General features: G+C 42.4%; 1 protein-coding gene across 1 annotated transcript in view; it reads right to left on the reverse strand.

The window, feature by feature from the left end:
* The window catches only part of NCK2 (NCK adaptor protein 2), a 151812-nt gene that overhangs the window by 41137 nt on the left and 84327 nt on the right, over positions 1-26348 (reverse strand). Inside the window, exon 3 of the mRNA XM_039460811.2 lies at positions 5331-5572. Within this exon, the coding sequence (XP_039316745.1) occupies positions 5331-5556 (226 nt within the window). The 5' untranslated portion in view covers positions 5557-5572. The remainder of the gene's footprint in view (positions 1-5330; positions 5573-26348) is intronic.

A 26348-nucleotide genomic window follows, 5' to 3' on the forward strand; every position in this document is an offset into this window, starting at 1 on the left:
CCTGCTCCAAGTCCCTTCTTTCGGGATCCACAACCCCCAGGCTCCTCCAGCCTAGCAATAGTGCCCTGGGGGTTCCATCCATGGCTCCTCCGAGTCGAAACTTGGCAGAAGTAGAGAGAAAATTCCCCATCTGGTGTGCCCCACAAGTTGCAGTAGCAGGAAACGGTTAATCCAGGCATAAGAGGCAATCCTGGTAAATACACAGGCTGGCAGGGCATGGCTCTGGACTCCTCCATCTCCATCACAGCGCTGTGGGCATCCACAGCTCCCTATGGACCAGTCTGGGCTTTCCAAGTTTCCTCATCCCCAGTTCCTCCCCAGCCCTGCAGAGGAATATGAGATGCCCCTGCTCAACTCTTCAATTGTTCATGATCACCCTGGATCACGCTTGAGTTCTGTGCATAGCCCAGGGAGTCCTCCCCATACGGTTCTGACTACATGCTTGCTCATCCTCCCTGCCCCCTGTGAAATTCACTCTAGCAATACAACGCCCCTCCTCATTCTGAGAGACCCACAGCTTCGCAAGTCCCTGGGCCTGTGTGGAACATACACACTCTGCCAGAGCAGGGGCTCTGTCCATCCTGACCTCTATGTTGGAGGTTGACACTTGGTGGGAAGGGTCCCCTTGTGGATGCAGGAACTCTAAAAGTTCTAACATTTTGTTCTGATGGTTTTTTGTGTGTGCGTGGTTCATTTTTTGAGACAGGATCTTACTCTGTGGCCCAGGCTGGAGTGCAGTGGTTCAATCACTGCTCACTGCAGCCTCCAGCTTCTAGACTCAAGCAGTCCTCCCAACTCAGCCTCTTGAGTAGCTGGGACCACAGGCACATGCCACTACATCCTGCTATTTAAAAAAAATTTTTTTTGTAGGGATGAAGTCTTGCTATGTTGTCCAGGCTGGTCTCGAATTCCTGGCCTAAAGTGATCCTTCTACCTTGACCTCCCAAAGCACTGGAATTACAGGCATAAGCCATCATGCCTTGTCTTGATGGTTGTTTTGAACTGACATTTTTCTAAAATAAATCTCTTAAAAACAAAAGTATAATACCAACAGAAATAAGCAGTTAGCTTTGCAAATTCCTACAAAGAAGGTGTGCCCATAAGCTTGTCCCACAGACCCCAGGGCAGAAGATCACCAAGACAGAAGCCCTTCTACCCTGACTTGGGCTCTGCTTTCCTCCCTCCAAAATCCTGTAATCTTGACTCTAATACTAAGCGCTGCTTTTAACTGCTTTTGGATCTTACATAACAATCCTACAGCTGTACTCCTTTGCATCTTTGATCAGTTCAATTCCAAAGTTGATTCCATATGCCTTTCAGAACCTTCTCAGTTTCACATACAGGTGCCAGTCACCCTGTCCCCATCCAAAAGCATCAGCGCAAACCAGTGCAGAGGCGACTTCACAGTGAGCATTAGGGAGCCCTCTCAGCAGCCTCTGTGTTCCCAGGTCTGGCCTGGATCACGGAGATAGGAGAGTTCTGGGGCTGACCATGACAAGTTTCTAACCACCCTAGGTCTAGGTGTGGCCTCATTGGGAGGAATGCTGACGAATGAGCCTGGGGCAGGCCACACTAGATGCTGAAGTCCCAGGTGGGTAGGGTGGCAAGGTGAGCCTTGGGCAGGTGGGCCTGTGAACATACCCTCCTGAGGATATGATCAGGTTGCAAATGGAACTATAACTTTCTGGGTAATGTGAGTCAGCCCTTAAGCCTATGCTAACAACCGAAAAGAGAATTAACCTTTGGGGCCTTGCAGGGCTCCAGGTGGTGTCATAAAGCAGTAACAAAACACTGCTCTTCAGTAGCTTGAAGGAAAATCTTTGAAAAATACCTCCCTGGGAGCAGCTTCCCCATCTCAAAAGATATAGCATAGTGCTTTTACAACATCTAGCCTGCATGATGTTCTACGTGAGTTGCAGTATCAAGGCCAGACCTCAGCCCAGGTCCGCTCTCCGCTGAGCTCAGAGCTGTGCAGTCTGAGCCCTTCAAAAACATCAGCTGATTCTGCCAGCAGAAGTGGTTCTTGATCATCGTTATGCCCTGTTATCTTTGGGAGAGTTCTAACTATTCATCATCATACGCTGAATATCAGAGGAGTTCCAGTATATAAATGTTTTGCCCTTGTGAAAATAAGAGCTCAGATTGTCTTATTCACTTTTAAATTATTGCAGGGAAAGAATGTGAATCAAAGGTGCTCACATCTTTGTAAGTTACTCTTACAAAGTACTGTATGTGACAAAATTAAGTTTACTACCAACTTCAGGACAGCAAATGAGTACCAGAAAGCAGGAGAGAACTACATAGAGTTAGGGTAATCTGCAGTTGAGGATGCAGCACACAACACTGCCTTTGCTGGGGAGGTCCGTGTCATTTTATTCCAAAGCAGTGGGGAATCTTTCCATGTATTTATGAATTAGGTGGACTCCCAAAGCAGTGAAAACTGCAAATGTGGGTGGTGCCATGAGTAATTACTAGATTGACCCTACGAGTTAAAGATCAGCCTGGGCAACATGGCAAAATCCTGTCTCTACAAAAAATACAAAATAGCTGGGTGTGGTGGTGCATGCCTATAGTCCCAGATACTCGGGAGGCTGGGGTGGGAGGATACCCTGTGCTCAAGACTGTAGTAAGCAGTGATTATGCCACCGCACTCCAGCCTGGGCTACAGAGTGAGGCCCTGTCTCAAACAACAACAACAACAACAACAAAAACCATGGTCAGTATACATGTAGGGTACTTTCAGTGCTGCTTTCACTCCCAATACACAGCAGGGATCATTTCTGCTGGCTGTACAATATGGTCTAAAGTCATAGTGTCATTCTGATGGTATACCTATTTAATTCTAATCACCCACAATAACAGGAAGCCATGAATACTTTGGCTCCTATCTTTTTAGCAAAAAAAAAAATCCCCCAAAAAAACAAAAAACTAATGGGAGTGGGGAGCTACGGAAAGCATTCTTACTTTCCTTCTTGGCAAAGCCACATCTAGAAACTTTGCACAGAAGTTACTGCATGATGGTGAGACCTGGTCAGAGGGTGCCTCCTCTTCTATTAGATGCAGCTCAATGGGACAAGGGAAAACTCATGCTGAAATAACAAGGTCCCTTTGTCCAACAAAAACCTCCAGGTAAGCAGGATAAAGAGATCAAAACAAAAAATGTATACTAACCATGGGGATCTTTCTCCCTCATGACGGGGATGATACTGATCCCCAAGGGCGTTTTGGCTATGAAGATCAACTGCTAAAATCAATACAAGGGTTCAGAACCTCACTGTATCTGTATTTTTACAGTACCTAATGCTTAACAGAAATGTTTCCCAAGAACTGTCTGCCTGGATTGAAACCAAGCCTATGGGAGAGCCGACACTACAGAAGAGGATCCGATCTATTCAGCACAGGCCTGGAGGGCAAAGTAAGAGCCAAAGGAAGGAAGGAAGTTAAAGAAATGTAAAAATCTGATTCTATTTAAGGAAGAGCTTTCTAACAATCTGTTTTCTCCAAAAATGGGATTGGCCTACCCGAGCCGTCTCTGTGCTCCAGCAGGGCTGGATGGCCATCTGTCAGGGACGGGCGCAGACCCAGCGCCGGCTCCAGGATGGGCGGCTGGCTCAGTCGGAGAGCCTGGGAGTATACCCATTGGCTGAACCAATCACAACTCACGAGAAAACTAAGCATGCTGGGTGGAAGAGGTGGTCTGCAGTTTTAATTTGTGGCTTTGTCTTTTCTCATTCTAAAAAACTGAGGAAGAAAAATGACAAGGTTTTCAAACTTCCAGGTCACCCAGAGCACTCGCCTGGCCTTGTTCTACTTCCTACCAGTCTCTGAGCATTTCATGCTTTACTAGAATCTTGTGAATACAAAAAAATAAAAAGGCAGTGGAGGCAAAAAAGAAAAAAAAGACACAAGTCAAGAACTTAACAATGTTTAGCATGATTTAAAAGAAGGTACTTTGGTGAAAGGCAGAAATTGGAAAAATAAAGCTCAGGGCTATCTTCAAGTACTCCTCTATTCATGCTACTCTCTTTTTTGGTAACCACAGTTAATTAAGAGTTATAAGCATAAAAGTGTTTGTTTCAAGTGGCATGCTTATGTGGGGAAAAAAAGATGAAAGGGAGGCAGCTCAGTGGAGAAGGACTATACTGTTAATGAAAAATGAAATTTCTCCAACAGGCTGAGAACCTATGATGACCAGTGTGACCTGGTATGATTCACACGAAGTCCTGTGTCTTACCTGTCTCTTACCTGTCTCTCCAAATCATGGTAATAACCTAATCCATGCACAAAAATACTGCCTAAAACATGAAGGCTTTAAATGATTGTGCAGAGGGAGTTGAGACTTTTCAGGATTGCAGAAAAGGAAAGATGAACAGTTTGCAACACCTACCACATTTGGTGTACAATTTTACTTTCAGTTTTCCCATGTATTCCTCATTCTCTGCCCCCCAAAAGGAAGGAAATCCTCTTGCTAGACAATTTTTTAATGTAACACAGGTGATAATATTAACTCATTTCAATAGCAAGCCCTTAAGTGATAACCTGCAGTCTTGGGTACAGACAACATTATCCTCATAAGAAGGTAACAACGTTTCAATGTCAGCTTGAGATGAGTCATTCTTCAGAAAAGTCCTCACACTATTTTCTTAAGTAATCTGAAGCAGTAACTACTGTCAGTCAGTCCTGTATGCATGCACATGAGAAAGCAAGATTGGATACTGTTAACTTCGTGTTAACTCCCGGGGGCATTGCCCATGTCCTGACACCTGGTGAGGGTTGGAGGGGGGAAGGCACATGGAGAGAGGGCCAGACAACACTATGGCTGAACTGGGCCCCTATCCCGGAGTGGCCTCACGTCACACAGGTGCCCTCTTAGCCAACAGCACCCGGGACCATGGTGTGATGCAGCATCAATTTCAGAGAGGGAAAAAGTGCTTTGGCTCTAGGCATATAGGCCAAATGGACAGGATTTTATAGGAGAGAGAGAACTTCATGGCATGATACCGGCAGAGCTGGGTAGACTTATAGAGGTGGGAATTCCAAGTCAGGGTCCTCTAAAGTTTTGATACAAGGAGATATCTCTGCAGAAGTCCCAAGCACATAGAAGTGTCTCCATACACAAGACCCCAAACTCTAGAATCTCCAGGAAATGACAAACATCTTATTTCTCCGTCTTCATCTCTTAATTCTTAGATTTTTAAAAAAAGACAACTAGGAAGATGTTAACATTTAAAACACCTTTTTTTTCTTTGAAAAAGCAAACAAACTAGAAAGATGGATAGTGTCCCTTGAAATGCACAAGGCTTCCTCTCTCCAGCGGGTGGAACACTCACCTAGTGTGTCCTTCAGGTTCTTCACGAGGGAGCCCTTCTTCAGGCTGTTCTTCCGTTCCACGTAGTTGGACGGCACATAGCCTGTCCTGTTGGCCGCGTTCCTCACCCGCCACCATGTCTTGGAGTCATCCAGCAACCACAGGCGCTCGTTTTTCTTGATGTCCAGCTCCTGGTCCTGCTGGGCGGTGTAGTCCCACTTGGCTATCACAATAACTTCTTCTGTCATCTTTCATGGAGTCCTTCTGCCAACAAAACATTTGGAGATGCTCATTAGAGAACTACCTGGACACTTCATCCTTTGCACCAACGTGAAAAATTAGGCACTGACAGTTTTTATTATGACTCTGCAACCGGTTTCCTCCTGGGTCTTGAAATGCTCAACCTTAAAATGTCCTTCTTTCAACAAGCTTTAGTGTTTGGTTTAGAAACAGCAATCTTAGAAAACAAATCCTATCTCACTGTTCGTTGTACATGAGGAAATCTCTAACAAAATCAAACTTGCAAAAAAGTCTAAATAACAATATTATAATTAAATAAGTCCATTTGATTAAGTAACATGGCCTCCTGATAACTGATAGGTTTACATTCATTTTCTCAGGATACGCTGTGTCTTATGAACATATTTAATAAATGTAACAATAAACTACTCCTACAAATTAAAGTTAACATTGTACTAATGCAAGGTGGTATCCTGGATTGGATCATGAAACAGAAAAGGGAAATTAGTGGAAATACTGGTGAAGTAAAAATAAAGTTTAATAGTAATAATAATTGTCAATCTCCTGGTTTAGACTACATTCACATAAGATGTTAACATTACGAGATACCGGGTAAAGGGTATATGGGAATGGTCTGTATTATATTAGCAACTTTTTTTATAAATGTAAAATTATTCCTAAAAATTTTCATTCACACAAAAACTTGTACAGGGACATCTGTAGCAGCTTTATTCATAATTGCTCAAACTTGGAAGCAACCAAAATGTCCTTCTAGTAGGTGAATGGATACGTAAACTGTGGTATACCCAGACAATGAAATATTCAGTGCCAAAAAGAAATAAGCTATCAAGCCATGAGAAGACATGGAGGAACCTTAAATGCATATTGCTAGGTGAAAGAAGCCAATCTGAAAAGGCTACACACAGTGTGATTCTGACAGTTTATCCTTAACCAAACTTCAGCCAAGCTCCTTTGAATCCTCCTCTCATTAGGCCTTGACTTTCGTACTTCCGTGACCATCTTTGCATTGCCCAATCTTTGCAAGACTCTCCTGCTAAGTTGCTCTAGCTGGAATCCTCCACCCTCGACATCTGATCAGGTTCCTCATCCTCTACCATCCCCTAGGTGACATCTGATCACCCTGTCCTGCCTTCAGAAGAATCTTGTTAGGTTAGTTTAGCCAGAATCCCCACCCTCCACCCCTGACGTTTCCTCTTAGTAATTTTCCATCCACCAACTTCCTTATTTTGCTTCTTGCCTATAAATGCCCATTCTTCCTTGTTGTATTAATATCAGGAGTCAAACTCAATCTCTTTCTTGACTGCAAAACCCTACTGTAGTAGTCCCTCTGAATAAAGTCTAACTGTTCTTCAACAAATGTCATGAATAACTTTTTTCTTTAAAATGGTCTGACATTCCGGAAAAGGAAAGACAGTAGAAAATGAGTGCTTGCCTGGGGCCAGAGGGAAAGGAGGAATGTACAGGCGAAGCACAGGATTTTTAGGGCAGTGAAACTACTCTGTTCAGTACTATAATGGCAGACACCTGTCACTATGTATTTGTTAAAATCTACAAAATGTGCAAGATCAGAAGTGAATATAACATTTTTCCAAAATGAAAAGTTTATCAAAACAACAATAAATAAATGTTATATTATATATCTAGTAAAGTTAATTTTGGAAGTAATAAATAGCAAAAATACAGCTGAATAAAATAATCAACTACTTCGGCAACTCTGTACTTCTGAGGTAGAAGATGAACCAGTATTCTTTCAGCAGAAAAATTCAATATTCAGTCCTTAAATTAACTATTTCTCCAAACTAGGAAGAAACGAATGATGAAAAGACCCTGGACTAAAATCCCCTTTCCCCCTGACAGAAGTTCTCATTATTTTAGAGGGATGACTTTAGGATTACAGGGGATCTATGCACATTGACTCCATGGAAGCATAAATACCATTTTAAAATAACATGATGTTTTCTACTAGATGCTAAAATTTTTTTTAATAAATAATGCATTTTATTTTTATGAATTAACTTCCAAATTTGAAGATAACAAACCTTTTGGGAAGGAGGAAAGCCTCTGCATAATGTATACAATATCCAAAGGATAAAGTTTACATAAAGCTCCTATCAGAACTGGAGACTATTTTGTTATACACTTTTAGAAAATCTCAAGTCCACACCATGTAGAACTCCCTAATCCAATCTTTATGTCAGATTAGAGCTTTGAAAGTCACAAAGGTAGATTTTCTTTTTTTTTTTTTTTTTGAGGTGGAGTTTCACTCTTGTTACCCAGGCTGGAGTGCAATGGCGCGATCTCGCCTCACCGCAGCCTCCGCCTCCTGGGTTCAGGCAATTCTCCTGCCTCAGCCTCCTGAGTAGCTGGGATTACAGGCACACACCACCATGCCCAGCTAATTTTTTGTATTTTTAGTAGAGACGGGGTTTCACCATGTTGACCAGGATGGTCTCGATCTCTTGACCTCATGATCCACCCGCCTCGGCCTCCCAAAGTGCTGGGATTACAGGCATGAGACACCACGCCCAGCCTGATTTTCTTTTTTTAAGTAACAACAAGAAGAGCAATAGCAGTAACAGGAATGGAGCTCAGAGAATATTGCGTCTGAATACCAGATTGCTTTCTTAATTACACAATTTCCACAAGGTTTTAACAAGAGCAGCTCGTCACTTAAGAACAGTCAAGATCTGGCCAATCAAAGCTGTTTATTAATATTTCCTACTCAATGAACGGCAGTTAAGGAAAAAGTTGGCTGGGCCTGATCTATTCCCATCTACACAGAACATCATATTGAAGCTTTAAAAATTCCACTGCCTGAGCCCTACTGAAAGCCAATTATATCAGGATCTTTATGAGAGAGGCCCGCGCATCCAAGGAGTTTTACATCTGGCAATATAATTCTGCTGAGCCTTAGGTGGGAAAAGCCAAGCGAGAGAACCGAGCCACAAAACAATGCCACACAGAGCTTCCCCGGGGCCACCACTCTGAGCTCCTCGGAACTGCAATGGGCACCTCCCATAGGTCAAGGCATTTAATCTTGGGAATATCCACGTTTCAGGGAGGTGTCATCTTTTAGATGACTGAGTGTCACAGAGACTGAATGCCTTGTTTAATGACAGTCAGGATTTGAGCCCAGGCCTGTGGACCCTCACCCAGTCTCTTCTTATGCGCTCACTCCTTGGGGTGGGGGTGGCTGGGGGCCTGACACTAGTTTGCATTTTGAGAGGCTTATTCCAACTCAGAACTCTTAAGTTTCTAGCACATGTGAGAATTAAAAGTTCCCATACACCTAGGAAATGACTGCCTATTGGTTGGCCATAGCAATGGGTTTAACCTTATCTTAAATGGCTCAAGGACCGCCCCCATCAATTTTAAAAAACAAAACAAAACAAAACAAAACCTGCTTCTGTTCACTTACTGCAATGAAGTCCACCAATCAACAACTGCCTCATATCAGAGGGCCAGCCAATAAGCAACCACTTCACTCCAGCGAAATCCACCAGTCAACAACCATGCCACACCAGATGGCCAGCCAACAGACAACTGCCTCACTGCACTGAGGTTGCTTCAGAGGGACAGCCAATCAATGACAGCCCCAATGGGTTAATCACCCTCTGTAGTTAAAGGTTAACTAATCCCTGAACGCTTCTGCTTCTGAAGCTCCAGGAGCACTGGAAGCCACACTTCCCAAGACCCTGAGAAAGCTCAGCTCTGCACTGGGCCCGACTTAGCAGCACTGCCTCCTCCATGAAGGAAGCACCCATACAATTTCTTATTCTGAAGCTGAGTTGTGACCACACACTGATAGAAAAATGGCTCCCTCATTTGCACAGCTGGCCTCGGCTGCTGCGCTCAGACACCCCAAAACCAGTGGGAAGGAAGAGTGCCCCATCACCCTGTATCCTCACAGGCTTCAGTCTTTTCTTTCTTTGCCAACACAGGTTGAAAGGGGGGCTGGAAGCCCATCTGAAGTGTCTTGCATGTTGGTCAAGTGTTGAGGTTGCATCCCTGAGGCCTTGGGAAGCTATTTCTTAAAATCCCAAAAGGACCATGTGGTATTTTCAGTTAACTAATTTGTTATGGTGCAGGTTGGATTTGAACAGGAAGAAGACTGCAGATGAACCATTACTCCACAATAAAATTAGACATACAAACTGACAAATTTCCAATGTGGAAAAGCCTCAGCAGAAGAAAGTCTGGAAAAAAAAAAAAAAAAGTATTCTAACTGACTGAGTACTCAAATTTTAAGTCAGAGTTGGTAATCTGATTTAGTCCAGGCAAGAATCGTAGACATCTGATTCAAAGAACAATGCATGTTTTTCTCTCTAGCTTAGCAGTTCAAGGAAACCTAGTTTTTGCCTTCATTACTACAGCTAGTTAAATTTGCCACTCAGGTCTAGCTCAAAGATATAAGGGCTACAAATTTGATATTCAATAGCCAGATCACATCTTGTATGTCATGTGACCTCTCTAGAACACAGCCTACCAGGACCCCGAGGTTATGCTGGAAAAACAGCTTTCAGAACCTCATGAGCTAGGCTGCTTTTTTCAAGCGTCAGGTGGGAACGGATTTAAAAACAAATAGGATATGTAAAAAAACTTTCTCAGCTCAACAGTTTTCACTAACCCCTAAAATACAAGCAATCCTACTCTAGGACCCTATTTTCTTTCTAAAGACAATCCTATTAACTGTATTTTGCTGGGTTACCTACTCCTGATACTAGCTTGTGTCCCTACAACATTAAAAAATGGTCACAGATATTTCCAGGGAGGTCATGGGGATCAAGCTGAACCACGTGGTCCTAAAGGCAAATATTACAGAAGAAAGAAGAGATTAGGGTCTGGGATCCAAGCTTAGCTGAACCATTTGTATGTCCTCCTTGGACTTCAGTTTCTTCTGTAAAATGGGACACCACCACTTGCCTCAAAAGATACTTCTGATACTCAGGAGAAACATGAGTACAAAGTGCTTTAGAGGGCAAGGTTTAGCATTATATAGGTGTAGACCTTACCACCACCTTGGCCCAGCTACCTCTTCGATAGCCCGGAGTAATACCTCATTGAGGAGCTTGTAAACAAAGTCCTGAGGCTCGACGTGCCAGCATAAGAGAGACTTAAGAATGGCAGCTTCAGTCATAATGAATACCCTCTGAAGACTTATTTCATACATGTGAGGTGGAGCCATGTTCTGCCCATCCCTACTTCATTTAACTAGGATTTACTGAGTTTTCTGGGCACCAGGGTTCCCTGCAGAGCAAGATAGGCCCAATGTCTGCTCTCCTATGATTCAAGCCTGTGCACAAGCAGTACCTCTACAGAGATACCCATCGAAGTGTCACTATCCTAGCCCGCATGTCTGACTTCCTCAAGAGCATTTAGCACAAGAGACGATCTTGTCACTTGCTTTGTCTAGGAAGCCCTACTGCGTGTTGACAATGGCTGTTTGGGCTTCGGCCATCTGGTTTAACAGGAAGCTAAAGGAGAAGGCAGACAGATGATTCTAGGTTAATACCCACCTGCCTCATTCACCTTTCCACCAACTAACCAATTTATCCACCACAGGAAGACCAGTCTCCTCTCCCTCCTTTCCTTCCTTCCTTCTTTCTGATGGCATCTCAATCTGTCACCCAGGCTGAAGTGCAGTGGCGCAATCATAGCTCACTGCAGGCTCCAACTGTTGGGCTCAAGTGATCTGTCTGCCTTAGCCTCCCAAGTAGCTAGGACTACAGGTGTGCACCACCGTGCCCTGTTACTTTTTTATTTTTTGTAGATACGGGGTTTCACTACGTTGCCTAGGCTGGTCTCAAGCTTCTGGGCTCAAGGGATCCTCCTGCCTCGGACTCCCAAAGCACTGGATTACGAGTATGAGACACTGCACCTGGCCCTGATTTCTTAAACTGAATTCGAAATATATGCACAGACAAACAAGTCTTAACACGTTACTTCCAGGATATTAACTTGAAATTTCAAAAATACGTATGTGCACACGTGTGCAGACATACCAAAATATATTTGTCTATGTGGAACTCATTGGTTTAGAGAGTTCAGTTAGTAGAAAAAAATTGAGTCTGTATGAAAAAAATTGTCATCTCTACTTGATTTTCAACACACAGTCTGAATTATTCAAATAATACAACCTACTTTACTGTGGGCCCTTAAGACTTTTCTTTGTAATATCTCATGCCTTCAGGGGAAAAATGCAACTGATCAATTTATGGAGACTCATTCAAATATAGGCTTTTGGTAGATGTCATTTGGGGAGGGGCTTGTTTCAATGTTTTACTGGGGACGGGTAGAGGAAGGCAGGCCCAGCTGAAAGGGAGAAGTTTACTGAATCCAAAGTAGAAGTCCACGAACTCGGCTTCTCTTGCCCCTCTCTACTGCAGAGTGTGGGAGGCAGGATGTGTACACTGCTATTCTCAGGAGCAAAGGAGCATCTTCTCTGCGGCTGCTCCCACTGAGCATGGCTGAGCAGCCGCAGAGAAGATGCTCTTACAGGGCAGTGGCTTCTGGTCAATAAGGCCTTTGCTCAGTATGTTATTTTAGAGAGAGTCCTTTTATGATTTGTATTCTGTTTTTGTTGGGTAATGGTCAAAATCTGCTGCCTGTGAACTCTCTCCAACCATTGAAATTGGAGAGGTTTCCTCTGTGGACTCTGATAGGACCACTTCTGTGAATGATCCCCTTCAGCTGCAGAAAACCAGGGTTTGAAAGGCCAGCTTCGTATCAACCATCTGGGTGACTTTGGGGGAAGGTGCTTAGCCACTCTGCCCCCTAATTCCGTGTTTGCAGATGGGTCAGAGTTTCGATGAGGATTAAATCATCCAGCCTATAGGAAATACCTAATACCCAGTCTGTGCTGGGCAAGTGTTAGCCATCATTGCCCTACTCCTGTCCATGTAATGCCCAGTCATCATGAGGCTCAACGGCTTGGAGGTAAGGTTCACAGGGACTCAGAAACATACGCACATCAGATTATGTCATTGAAAAAGAGAAAACTTAAACAGGAAGATGTGCCAACACTCAAAGGTAGTAAAACTGGAATGGCATAGTTCTATGAGGCTTTACAAAGAGACCCCAATGAGTCTTGCGTACATCCTAACTCCTTTTTTTTAATGTTCCTAATGTGGCTAATGCTATCAGCTTGTATCTAGCTACCCTAGAAAAGCTTTGATTCATCCACAGCATCTAACAGAATACATTTACAGACAAAGAGGTATGGTCAAGTTATTACAAAATGTAAATTTAAACTATGTGATGTTCATTTTAGAGACCCAGTCAATGAAAAAAAAAAAAAAATTAAGTACCTGGGATAAGTAATTATCCGGCAAATTCTCCTACCTCTTTGCTACCTGCTCCTTCCCTGACGTAGGCTGAGGGTCCCTGAAGGCCTCTCTCCAACCCTGGGAGCCCCTCCCAGAGTATAAGCTTATCTACTTCCCATTGGCTGGCTGGCTCTTGTTCCAGGTCTCTGTTTCTGGGGGGCTGGTTCCACTGCACACCTGCATTTCCACCTGTCTGCTGGACACAGGACCCTAGAGTGGCATTGACCACTTTTAAACAGTAATTATAATAAGTATTATTCAGCAGAAGTTCAAGCACACAATATCCCACATCCTTTCTTTTCTACAAAATTGTGATAAAATACATTTAACGAAGTTTAACATTTAAACCATTTCATTTTTTTTTTTCACCCAACCCCTGCAGATTAAACATTGAGTGTACAGTTCAGTGGCTTTAACTACATTCACCCTGTTGTGTAAACATCAACATCATCCATCTGCAGGACTATTTTCGTCTTAAAAAACTGGAACAGGTACACACTGAATGCTAACTCTCAACTTCCCCCTTCCCCCAGTCCCTGGCAACCACTATTCGACTTTCTGTCCCTGCAGATTTGATGACTCCAGGTACCTCATTTAAGTGGAATCACTTGTCTATTTGTGACTGGTTAGTTGCACTTAGCATGATGCCTTCCAGGTTCATCATTTGGTAGCATGTGTCAGAATTCCCTTCCTTTTTTAAGGCTGAATAATATTCCCATGTATGCATGTACCACATTTTGTTGATCTGTTCATCCATCAATGAACATTCGTGTTGCTTCCTTCCACCTTTGGATGGTTGTCAATAATGCTATGAACATGAGTGTGCAAATATCACTTCAAGTCCCTGCTGTTTCCAGTCCACTGGGTATACACCTAGAAGTGAAACTGCTGGGTCATATGGTAATTCTAGTTTTACTTTTTTGACAGATTGCCCTAATGCCTTCCACGGAGGCTGCATCTATTATTCCACCAACAGTACACAAGGGTTCCAATTTCTCTACATCCCTGTCAATGCTTGTTATTTTCTTTATTTTTTTTTGACAGCAGCTATCCTATTGGGTATAAAGTATACATTAATTTCTTAACTGAACAGTATTTTTACTACATCCTCAATAGAATTTACTAGCACATAGCAATTCTCAATAAAAGGAAAATTTTTATACTGATCATAATGATCATCTATAGCTTTCTGCTACACCCTTCTATTTTTTTTCAGTGAATACCTACCATTACTTTATCTTTGCTGCCAGTGTCAGGCTACCCCTCAAAATTAAACTACAGAAGAAAAATGCCTTAAAATGTGAGTTTATCAACCAGTTTCCAGGACTTCATCATTGAGCAACTCATTTACTCTGTGAAATGCCAGGACACACTAGCATTCTGCAGACTAGACTGTAAGTCAACACAGCTCATTAGTGTCTGGGAAATTTTACAGGAAAAAAAAAAAAAAAAAAAGAATTGGTGGCACTGTCGCTTCAACTAGAATCTGGGAAATGCTATTTTACACATAATTTACCACTCCAGCTACAAAAGTACACATTTTTGCAGACTTCCTTGGCTTTCTCACTGGTGTCTCAGATACTAATCACACTAGGAGGAAGGCTCTGACTGTCAAGTGATTCTCTGGTGCCAGCATTTTGGAAAAACACCACCAATTTAATAAGCCAATTTTCTTACATGATGCTAACTGTAAACAAATGAAACTCCATATAACTGCACTGGAATCAACACTGCCTTCTGCCAACCCAGAAGACAGCACGGTGATGGGGTGAAGAGGAAATACCAGCAATGGGAAAATACTCATGTACAAAAATGGACATGGACGGCTTTGGTGAAACCTGGCCTCTCGTGAAACACAAAAGTGAGGTATTTTCAGGTAGTACTCCCTGATCCCAAAGTAGACAAATAACAGTCACCATGTTTTAGGGGTTTAGCCCTTTCTATTTTTTTTTTTTTTCACAGCTATAAAGGTACTTGTAATTTTTATAACTTAAACATCTATTTCAAAAACTTGCCGGTTGGGCATGGTGGCTCATGCCTGTAAACCCAGCACATTGGGAGGCCGAGATGGACAAATCACCTGAGGTCAGGAGTTTGAGACCAGCCTGGACAACATGGTGAAACCTCATCTCTATTAATAATACAAAAAATTAGCCGGGCATGGTGATACACGCTTGTAATCCTAGCTACTCAGGAGGCTGAGGCAGGAGAATCACTTCAGCTCCAGAGGTGGAGGTTGCAGTGAGCAAAGATCATGCCACTGCACTCCAGCCTGGGTGACAGAATGAGACTCCATCTTTTTTAAAAAAAAACATCAAAATATAAATGTCATGAGTTTCCTTGATTCTTACAAATGAATTCAGCTACGTTAATCAATACCTGACCTTTTTCCTTGCCACCTTATTACTCATGATTCCCCTCCCGGTTTTGAAACATGCAAGGTTGAAACAAGCAGCACGGTGACATTGAAAACCAGATTCCACACTATCCAGGTCTCATAATGTTCAAATATGGTTAGACTGCTAAAATCATTTTAGTTATGCAGATTTATATGGTCTGTGTCCACATTCCCAAATATTGTATCCATGCTTTAGATTTTCCTATTTAAGTGGGAGAGCAGATTATAGAAAGCCCCTCTGTATCCAGCTCTGGGGACAAGAATCTGAACCTACCTGTCAGCAGGGACCCTGTGTAGAAGAGGGGTTATGGGTTCCGCTGGGTTTAATTACTACAGACACATCTACAAATGAGTTTGGAGCAATAAATGCTAATATGTACTCCAAATGTATAATTCTGTTAAAGAAACCATCCCTAACATTTAATAAAACAGAATGAGGTAATGAAAGTTTCTAGCATCTGTGCTTGACATTTTGAAAAAAAAAAAAAAAAAAATCCCCTCCCTCTCCAAGATAGTGTCTTGCTCTGTCACCCAGGCTGGATTTGCAGTGGTGCGACCTTGGCTTACTGCAACCTCCGCCTCCTGGGTTCAAGCAATTCTTCTGCCTCAGCCTCCCGAGTAGCTGGGTTATAAGCGTGAGCCACGAAGCCTGGTTTTTTTTTTTTTTTTTTTTTTTTTTTTACTAGAGACGAGAGTTTTACCACGTTGGCCAGGCAGGTCTTGAACTCCTGACCTTGTGATCTACTCGCCTCGGCTTCCCAAAGTGCTGGGATTACAGGTCTGAGCCACCGCTTCCGGCCCCAAAATATTTTTTTAGGACTACGTTTCTCTATTATTAACACATTACATTAGTTTGATATACATGTTAAAATTAATGAACCACTACCTCTACATTAACTAAAGTTCACAGTTTATTCAGATGTCCTTAGTTTTCCCTTAGTGTCCTTTTCCTGTGCCAAGATCCCACCCAGGATCCCACACTGTATTTAGTCAACATGTCTGCTTAGGTGCCTGTTGGCTGTGGCAGTTCTCGGACTTCCCTTGTTAAAGAGCACTGGTCAGGTATTTTACAGAATGTCCCACCAAAAGGATTTGTCTGATGTCATGAGGAAAACATCAGATAAATCCTAACTGGGGGACATTCTGCAAAATATCTGACCAGTGCTTTGGTAATAGCTTTTGGGAAGAAGATCCTAAAATACCTGACCAGTGCTCTGTTGTTGAGCTTTGGGAGGAAGACCACAGAGGCAACATGCTATTCTCATCTCACCACATCAGAGGTCAGCATGGCTTAGGACTGCGGACTGCTGATGCTGACCTTGATCAGTGTTTGTCAGGATTCTCCACTGTTAAGTTACACTTGCCTCTTTCCATACTGCACTCTTTGGAAGGAAGTCTCCAGGAACAGCCCACACGTAAGGGTGGGGAGTTACCTCCTCTACCTCCTCGAGGCAAAGCATCTGCATGAATTATCTGGAAACCTTTTGCACAGGAGATTACTCTTCCCCGACTAATTAACTTGTTCCATCATTTATATCACTGTGATCTTATGGCTATTTTATATTCTGGGCTACAATCCAATATTGTTTTTTCTTAAATTGTTCCAACTTTGGCTATGGGAGTGCTTTCAGCTAGCCATCCCGGTCACATATCACCATCACCGAGAGTCAGCGTTTGCTTGTTTCTTTGAGCGCATCCTTACTTTCGGGCACCACGAGATGCTTTGGGCTTTTCGTGCATATTTTCTACCCTAGTTCCAGAATCAGCATATCTGCCATGATGGTAACCAGCAGTACCTGCAGTCCACTTTTTACACAAGAATCCTTTACAAAATAAAGAGGGGAGGGCTAGGGGTTTTTTTCTTCCCTTGGTGACCACAGTATAGACATGTAGGCTAAGCATCCCTTATTCAAAATCCCAAACCCAAAACTTGAGCACTACAAGTGAAACATTCCACATCCAACCTCATGTGATAGGTCACACTTATTATTAGAAAAATTACATGAAATTACTTAGGGCTATGTTTATAAGGTATATATGAAACATAAATAAATTTAGCATATAGACTTGAGTCCCATTCCCAAGATCTCATTTATGTATATGCAAATATTCCAAAACCCCCCAAAATTCTGAATTCTAAAACACTCTGATCCAAAGCATTTAGGATAAGGTATACTCAACCAGAACTTAGATTTCTCCTGTGTGGACTCTAGTCCACATGCTGTTGAAGAAAATAATAAAACTGTGCTGTGAAGCCTGATGTATTTGATCTCCACTAGACTGTCCCTCCTGCTAAGCAATGCCAAGTAACAAGAACCCCTACTGGTTGCCTAACATATTTCTCACAGTGACCACTCCCCTGAAAACTCATCCCTCCAAAATCACAGCGGCCCTCCTCTGCCACCGGCTCAGTCTCATCCCAACCTCTGCACCCCCAACCTGGCCAGGCCTCCCAGAGCCCATCTGCAGTCTCTGCTGTGAGTGCTTCCTGCTACTCCATGTGTAATTACTTGGACCCTTGACTTAGGGGCAACAAAACATAGTGACACAAGTCAAGAGTCAAGAGCACTTAGAAAGATCTCAGTGGCTTTAACTCAAGAGTCAGATGTGGCTGCCAAAAGGACCAAGGGGAAGTTTAAACAACTCTGGTAGCAGGGCAGACAGCACAGTCATAAAACACATGTGTAATAAAGTTCAAATTTTTATTTTTTTTAATGTATGTATTTTCATTAAGATTAGAGGTACATAGGAATAAATGTGATGAAATTTCTTCACTGTTTAGGATTTCTATTCTTTTTATGAGAAAAAAACACACAAGCCGGGTGCAGTGGCTCATGCCTGTAATCCCAGCTCTTTGAGAGGATGAGGCAAATGGATCACCGGAGATCAGGAGTTCAAGACCAGCCTGACCAACATGGCAAAACCCTGTCTCTACTAAGAATACAAAAATTAGCCAGGCATGGTGGTGCATCCTGTAATCCTAGCTGCTTGGGAGGCTGAGGCAGGAGAATCACTTGAACCCGGGTAGTGGAGGCTGCAGTGAGCTGAGGTCACGGTATTGCACTCCAGCCTGGGCAACAAGAGCAAAACTCCGTCTCAAAAATACCAACCAAACAAAAAACCCAAAACAAAAACAAAAACACCACACAAATATTACTACTACTTTCTCTGGTTAAATCCAACTCTCACCTACTCCACACCAGCCCCAGGGCAGCCAGTGCCATTTTACATGTCTGACCTCTGGCCTCACATGGACTCTTGGTGCCTCCCGGCAACTTACTCCATTTTCTAAGTGGCCTCCGTTCCCCTCTATGAAGGGTCTATTAACATCTTTCTTGTCTGTACTCTAATATCTCCTCCCCTCTCTGTAGCCTCAGTTGATGAGTGACCTTCTATGACATTGTATAAAATATATTTGGTCATCTTCCCATTTCCTAGCATATCCTCAAATGAAAGTGTCTTTTTATATGCAAATGAGGTGACTGGTGGCTGGCAGCCCCTAGGAAGCTTCAGGATGGGGTTGGTCTGGAAAAAGACCAAGGCAGAATTAGAGGTTTGGGACTTTCAGCCCCACCCTCCACCCTCCACCCTCCAGGAAGGGGAGAGGGGCTGAGGTCAAGTTGATCATCCATGGCCAAGGCTTTAACCAATCATACCTATGCAATGAAGCTTCCATAAAACCTAAAAGAACAGAGTTCAGATGGGCATCCAGACTTCTGAACTTTGGGAGGTTCCTGGAGAAGGCAGAGAAGCTCCATGTCCCTTCCCCATACCTCACTATGCCTACACCTCTGCCATCTGTATCCTTAAAAATATCCTTTATAGTGACAACCAAAATGAGTGACTGAGGTATACATCTCAATCACAGAAGTTTATTAAGCCAGCTTTAGGGCTTTTCTGGGAAAAAACATGAGCCACAGAGCCCACCTGTTTTTCCAAAGAGGTTTTCAGGTTTAGTATTTAGACATTTCCTTAAAAGTGGGGGAAGACAGGTTGGCGGTTAAGGCGAAAAGGTTACATGCCTGTGAGACTTTGGTTAGTGCCGAGTAAATCTGCATTTTACATCAGATAAAGTGAACATCTGAAGAGAAAAAAGGAAGAGACAATTATGCAGTCATCTCTAGATAGGTGGAAGAAATGAGTCTGGACTTGTTCTGCACCTGGGAAGATAACCTTGTAATCCACATTACCAGTGTGGAGAATTCAGAGGTAGACCTCGATTACTGACCTAAAGTGACAACTGGTTTGTCCTTGTTTATGGGAAGCCAGCAAAGAATTTACTTAAGAATGATTGTGGGGGCAGCCATTCAGACACCTGCGGCCTTTTACCTTTCTGTGGGGACCTGGCAGATGCATAAGGCTGATAACAGCTGTTCATTAGGAAGAGGGGGATGTAAGAGTCAGCCTCCAGGCTTAAGCCATCCTTTTGCATAAGTAGTTTAGCAAGGGGGATCCTGAGATTTTTTATTTTCCTTACAATAAGGAAAGAGGCAAATGTGTTTCCCTGAGTTCTGTGAGCTGCTCTAGCAAATTAATTGAACCTGCAGAAGGCAACATGGGAACCCTGGTTTATGGCCAGAAGCACAGGTAAAAATCTGGGACTTGCAAATGGCATCTGAAGTAGGGGTGGAGGGGCAGTCTTAAGGACTAAGTCCTCAAACTATGGGACTGATGCTATCTCCAGGTAGACAGTGTCAGAACTGAATTAAATTAGCAGATGCTCAGTGATACCTGCTGCAGAAGCAACTGCTTACTTGCTGTTGGGAAGCGATCCCCAGACATTTGCTGAAAGAAGTGTGTTTTGAGAGTAGAGTAGGAGAAACTGAGTTTTTTCCACTTGCCCTCCTTATTTCATTAAGAGAAATTCAGGCCATCAGAAGAGAACATCTCCACCTGTCCCACGTGTTACGGGAGTGAGCAGTCTTGGTGCCTCTCCAAGGCCTGTCTTCCAAATTATAGGAGCAGGTTCCTTCCAAAGGTGGGATTCAGCCCACACCTGAATCCCACCTCTGGAAGGAACCTGCTCCTGTAATTATTCCCTGGAGCTACTGTGTCTTTCTGGATCATCTTGTTTAGCATAACACATACTACATTCTCCATGCTGTGATCACAGTCCCTTGCCCCTACCCTCACCATCTCTCCTTTATAGCAGGTGACTATCAGAAAGCTGTCTCCTCTTGTCATCTCTACTTCCTTCCCCACCTGCTCTTTGCCCCTCCACTAACTGGCTTTTGCTCCTACCATACTGTCAAAGGCAAAAGTCCTCCTGTTACCTGCATGTCCACTATAGCAGAGACTGCTGACCAGTCCTTCTGTGAGACACACCATCCACCAGCTGCCTGGAGAGCCCACAGCCCTGATGCTTGTTCCTCACCGCAGCCCTGCTGCTTGTCCCTCACTGACCCTTCCTTCTTCGTCTTCTGGCTGGCTCCATTTGTGCTTCCAACCTAAAGATGCAGGGATAGCCAGGCTCTCTGGGGGCCTCCCCTCCATCCACCCTCTTAGCTTTGAGTATCATCCATGTGTTGCTGCCAAATGCTGGTCTCCACCCTGCTCTATCCCCTAATGCTGGACCTTTGCACCCAGCTACCTGCTGAAAACCTCCATCTAGATGTCTAATGTGCACTTCAAATCTCACATGTCTAAAACTAAGCTCGTCATTCTGCCCACAAAAAACAAAAGGAAACCAATCAAATAAACAAACCACCTCCTGTGCCTCCTACAGTCTGCCCTTCTGGGTAAGTGGGTATTAAACAACCACTAAGTGGGTTGACTCAGGCCCCAATCTGAGATTTATCCCTCAGGCTCTTGTCTCTCACTCCACATTCCTTCCAGCAGCAAATCCCACAGGCTTGCCTTCAAAATATGCCTCGGATCCACCCACTTCTCTCCCATGCACTCCACTCTAGACCAACAGCATCTCCCCAGCCTACCAGTCTCTCTATTCCACCCTCCCCACACACCAGGCCAGCTCCTTAACAGCAGCTCTGGGGACCTTTAAAAGCTGAAGGTGATTTGTGTCAGTTCTCTGTTCAAACCCCACTGTGGCTTCCCACCACAACAGAATGAAATCCAAAGCTGTACCAAAGCCTAAAAGACCTTGACCCTGGGTTGTTTCTCCAAACTCAGATTCTCTCCTTGGGGTCCTTGTATTGGAATGCTCTGCCCCAGCTCTCTGCAGGACCCTTTGTTCCCTTATTTTGTTCAAGATCCCCTCCCTTGTTCTCCCTCCCTCTCTCATATTCCTTCTCTGATTCCATCCCACTCTCTGCCAAGCCAAACCCGCCCCACCTCATCTAAAATCGCTGCTGCACCACTTGCCATTCCTTTGTTGTTTTCTCTTTTTCCACGGCCATGACCAGTACTTCACACATCTTAATTTATTTATCGTTTATTTTCTCGGACTGCATTTAACTCCTTGAAAACAAGGGCTTTGTCCCCTTGTAAACCAAGACTTAGAAGGGTGCCTACTACGCATATACATTCAGCAAACATTTGAAAGACAGAGTGGATGAAAGGCCTACGGACTGCCTCCATCAGATGTTGACACGCAGATACAAGATGCCTACAAATTACTCCATCCGACACGGAGGCCCTACATTGCAAATGGATTCAAATTTACGGTGCTTCATTTAAAACAATCCCACCTCTTGATATATTCATTGTTATTCTACATAATAAGGAGTCTTTTATTCATACGATGGGAGCCATAAAATAATTCCATTAAAAAATTTAAATTTTATATTATTCAGCTACTTTGTTAAAAGGGTGCAAATACAGAGATTATACATGAATATTCATGAAATACAGATCGATAATAAAGAGTGAATCTTCCAGTAAGTTTTAGCAAATGATTAGTGCAGCCACAGATAATGAAAGATAAATTCTGGGAAAGCTCATTAAATGACTGAGAAGGCAATTGTCTAAGCCTAACTTAGTTACCTAGCCAAAAAAAAAAAAAAAAAAAAAAAAAAAGATTTAAAGATTTTTAATGAAATTCCAGTATTAAAAAATTTGCATTTCTCAACTCCAAAATTTAATTTTAAAATATGCTGCTGAACACTGAAACACAAAATGCATATAGCCCTTTCGGCACAGCTGTGAGAACACAAGATTCTCTTCTTACATGAAAATGCTAAAGTTTATAAATAGTGGTATCTATTGTTGGTACAAAAAAAAGACTGTTCTAGTTAAACAGAAAGTCTGGCTTAACAGTGAATTCTCATGTAGGAATTACTGATTTTCACAGATCAAAATAGGGTTAAATATACTTCTGAAGAAACTTACAAACAGTACATATAATCTTAGAGGACTGGTGCTGAATATGTAAGAACTCCTACAATTCAACAACAAAAAGACCAATAACTCAATTAGGCAGGAGGCAAAAGACACAGTCATTACTAGGACAGGCAGCACAAATCGTGAATAAACAAAAATAACTCAAGTTCATTTATAATCTGAGACTACGATAAGATCCCATTTTATAACAGATGGGTAACAATGAAAAAGGCTGATAACGTTAAGTGTTATGAAGGTTGAAAATTAATGGGAATACCCATACTCTGCTGGAGAGAGTAAAAGAGAATCACTACTTTGGAAACAAGGTAGACTTATCTTGTACAGCAGAATACTGACGTACATACAAGGCAGCAACTCCACTCCTACTTATATGCAGTACAGAAACTCTTGCACTGTGCACCAGGGATAAGCACAATGCTCAGGGCAGTACTGCTTATGACACTTAAAGAAGAGAAAATAAACCTGAGGGAAGATAAATAGGTGGTATAGTCACATGATTCACTATCATATCAAGAAAGTGAAAACCAAGAAACGACAGCTCCCCACAATCACACAGGTGACTTGGAGAAATAATATGAAATTGGGGAGGGGCTGGGGAAGTCGAATGACTGCATACTACATAGATCCATTTCCATAAATCCCTAAAACAAAATTAAATGATGTAGTTTAGGCTTACATATGTATGTGGTAAAACTAACGTTAAAAATCAAAGAGCTGGATGTCATTAAGATGGTCTATTAGAGACATACCCAGCACTCACCTCCTCCATGAAGAACTAGATAGATAACCACACAGCAAGTAAAATGTCCAAGGGAGAACACTGGAATTCAGCAAAGAAGTAACAAGACCCTCTGAGGTACAGAAGCTCAGGATACCAGCCCAGAGGGAAGAAAAGCAGCCAGCCAGGACTGACTCAGAGCCACAGGGGACTCCCTGTTGCAGGAAAAAGTAAGCTAAAGGTTCACAGCAGTCCATATTCACACTACAGATGCCTACGATCTTAGCCACAGCCATCACAGGCCTTTAGCCCAGTAGAGGGAGGAGCCCGGCATCTTTGCAGTTGTGTTATTTGAGAGAGGCAAATTCATGCTGGATAGCCCCCATTCCGAGTCCCAGGCTGCTACGGCACAGCACCATTTGGAGACTGGATTCACCACTAGAGTGCATCCTGTCAGGGGGCCCCAGGATCTCCACATCCCTGCGGTCCTGTCAATATCTCACTATATCCACCCAAAGAGCTGCAGTGTTATGATACTGGCTGGACCCAGAAGTGCAGCTATAATCCCAGCACCTGAACCCAAGCAGCATCCTAAACTCTGTGGAACAGGTGGTCCAGCACAAGAGGAAGACTTCCTCTAGGACAGAGAGAGCCAATGTGCAATCTCCCAAGAGCCTGAAAGCTGCTTGCATGGGGTCTGCTGCTGCCTCCACCACCAACTTTGCTCCCTCCAGCAGTGAACTGTCACATATGCAGCCCAGAGGCCTGAAAGCAGCTCACCTACTGTCCTTGTTTTTGACAAAACAATGCCACAGCCTCCAAAATCAACTGCAGCTTAACCACTGAGGCACCTGCAGATACCACTGACAGTGATTACAGTCCAAGAAATCATACGAAGATGACACTTTTATGCTCACCCAGAATCAAACAGAAAGAATCCTACCCAAATGATACTAAAGGATACATCTACAAAAAACTTTATTTTCTATAAAAGAATACTTCATGAAACTGAAGAAAAAAAAAAAAAAGAAACTGTTTCACTAACAATGCAGATATCAATGTACAGATACAAGAAACAGGAAAAAGTGAGGCAACAAAAAAACCTACAAAGAAACACAATAATTCTTTAATAACAAATAAAACAAAGTCTATAAAATGCCTAAAAAAGAATCTAAAATAATGATCCTAAGGAAACTTCATGAGATACACAAGAACACGGAAAGTTCAATGAAATCAGAAAAACAATTCATGACAATTCATGGAAAAATTCAACAGAGATATTTATCATAAAAAGTGTTGGAACTAAAGAATTAAATGAATTAAATAAAAAATGAATTGAAAACCTCAAACAGAGACTAGATCAAGCAGAAAAAAGAATTTCTGAACATAAGAGATAGGTCTTTTGAAATATCCTAGTCAAACCAAAATTCAGAAAAAGGAAGAAAAAAGACTGAAGAAAGCCTACATGACATATGGGACACCATTAAGCAAACATATATTCATATTTTGGGATTTCTAAATGGAGAAGAGATGGGGAAAAGCACAGAAACCCTATTTAATAAAGTAATAGCAGAAAACTTCCCTTCTTGAGAGAAAGAATCCAGATCCAGGAAACTTTAAATAGATTCAACCTAAAAAAGTCCTCTCCAAGGCACACTGCAGTTAAGCTGTCAAAACTAAGACAGAGCGAGAAGTCTGCAGACAGCAGGAGAAAAACATCAAGTAAAGTAAAACAGAATCCTCATCAGATTAACAGCAGATTTCTCAGCAGAAACCTTACAGACCAGGAGAGATCAGTATGATATATTCAAAATGCTGACAAAAAAAATATAGCCAGCCAAGAATACTATACCCAGCAAAGCTATCCTTCAAAAATGAAGAATAAAAGCCTTTCCCAGACAAGCAAAAACTGAAGGAATTCACCACCAGCAGACTGGCCCTACAAGAAATGCTTAAGGGAACTCTACATTTGGAAGCAAAAGAATGATATCTGCCATCATGGAAACCCACAAAAGTATGAAATTTACTGTTAGTGCAGAAACACGAGGAAGAGAAAGAAATCAAATATTACCACTGAAGAAACCAGCAAACCACAAAAAAAAAAAAAAAAACAATGAAAGGAAGAACAAAACAAAAAATATACAAAGGAACTAGAAAAAGGTTAAAGTAGTTACAAGAGTATGCCTTCATCTCCCAATAACAACCTTGAATGTATGGCCAGGTATAGCAGCTCATGCCTGTAATTCCAGTATTTTGGGAGGCCAACGTGGGAGGACTGTTTAAGGCCAGAAGTTTAAGACCAGCCTGGGCAATACAATGAGACCCTATCTCTGCAAAAATAAAAATAACAATTAGCCAGACATGGTGGCATGCACCTGTAGGCCCAGCTACTCAGGAGGCTGAAGCAGGGGGATCACTTGAATCTAGCAGTTCAAGGCTACAGGGAGCTATGATCATGCCACTGCACTCCGGCTTCAGTAAGAGAGTCAGACCCTGTCTCAAAAAAATAATAATAATAATAATAAAAATATTTTAAAATTTTGAATGTAAATGAATTAAATCCCCCAATTAAAAGATGTAGACAGGATGGATGAATTAAAAAACACCAACCAACTATATGCTGTCTACAAAAAAACATTACCTATAAAGACACACAGAGACTGAAAGCGAAAGAATGAAAAAAAATCTTCCAGAGAAATGAAAACCAAAAGTAAACAAGAGTTACTGTACTTATACCAGACAAAATATAATTTAAATAAAATAGATTTTAAGTCAAAAAACATAAAGAGGCAAAGAAAGTCATTACATAATGATAAAGGAGTGAATTCTAAAAGACATAACAATTGTAAATATATATGGACCCAAGAATAGGGCACTCACATATATAGAGCAAATATTAGAGCTAAAGAGAGAGAGAGACCCCAATACAATAACAGCTGGGGGCTTCGACACCTCACTACAAACACTGGACAGAACATCTAGGTAGAAATTCAACAAAAAAACATCAGACTTAAACTGCACTATGTATCAAACTCACCT

This window comes from Saimiri boliviensis, chromosome 1 (assembly GCF_048565385.1).
Source record: "Saimiri boliviensis isolate mSaiBol1 chromosome 1, mSaiBol1.pri, whole genome shotgun sequence".
In the NCBI taxonomy this organism is placed as follows: domain Eukaryota; kingdom Metazoa; phylum Chordata; class Mammalia; order Primates; family Cebidae; genus Saimiri; species Saimiri boliviensis.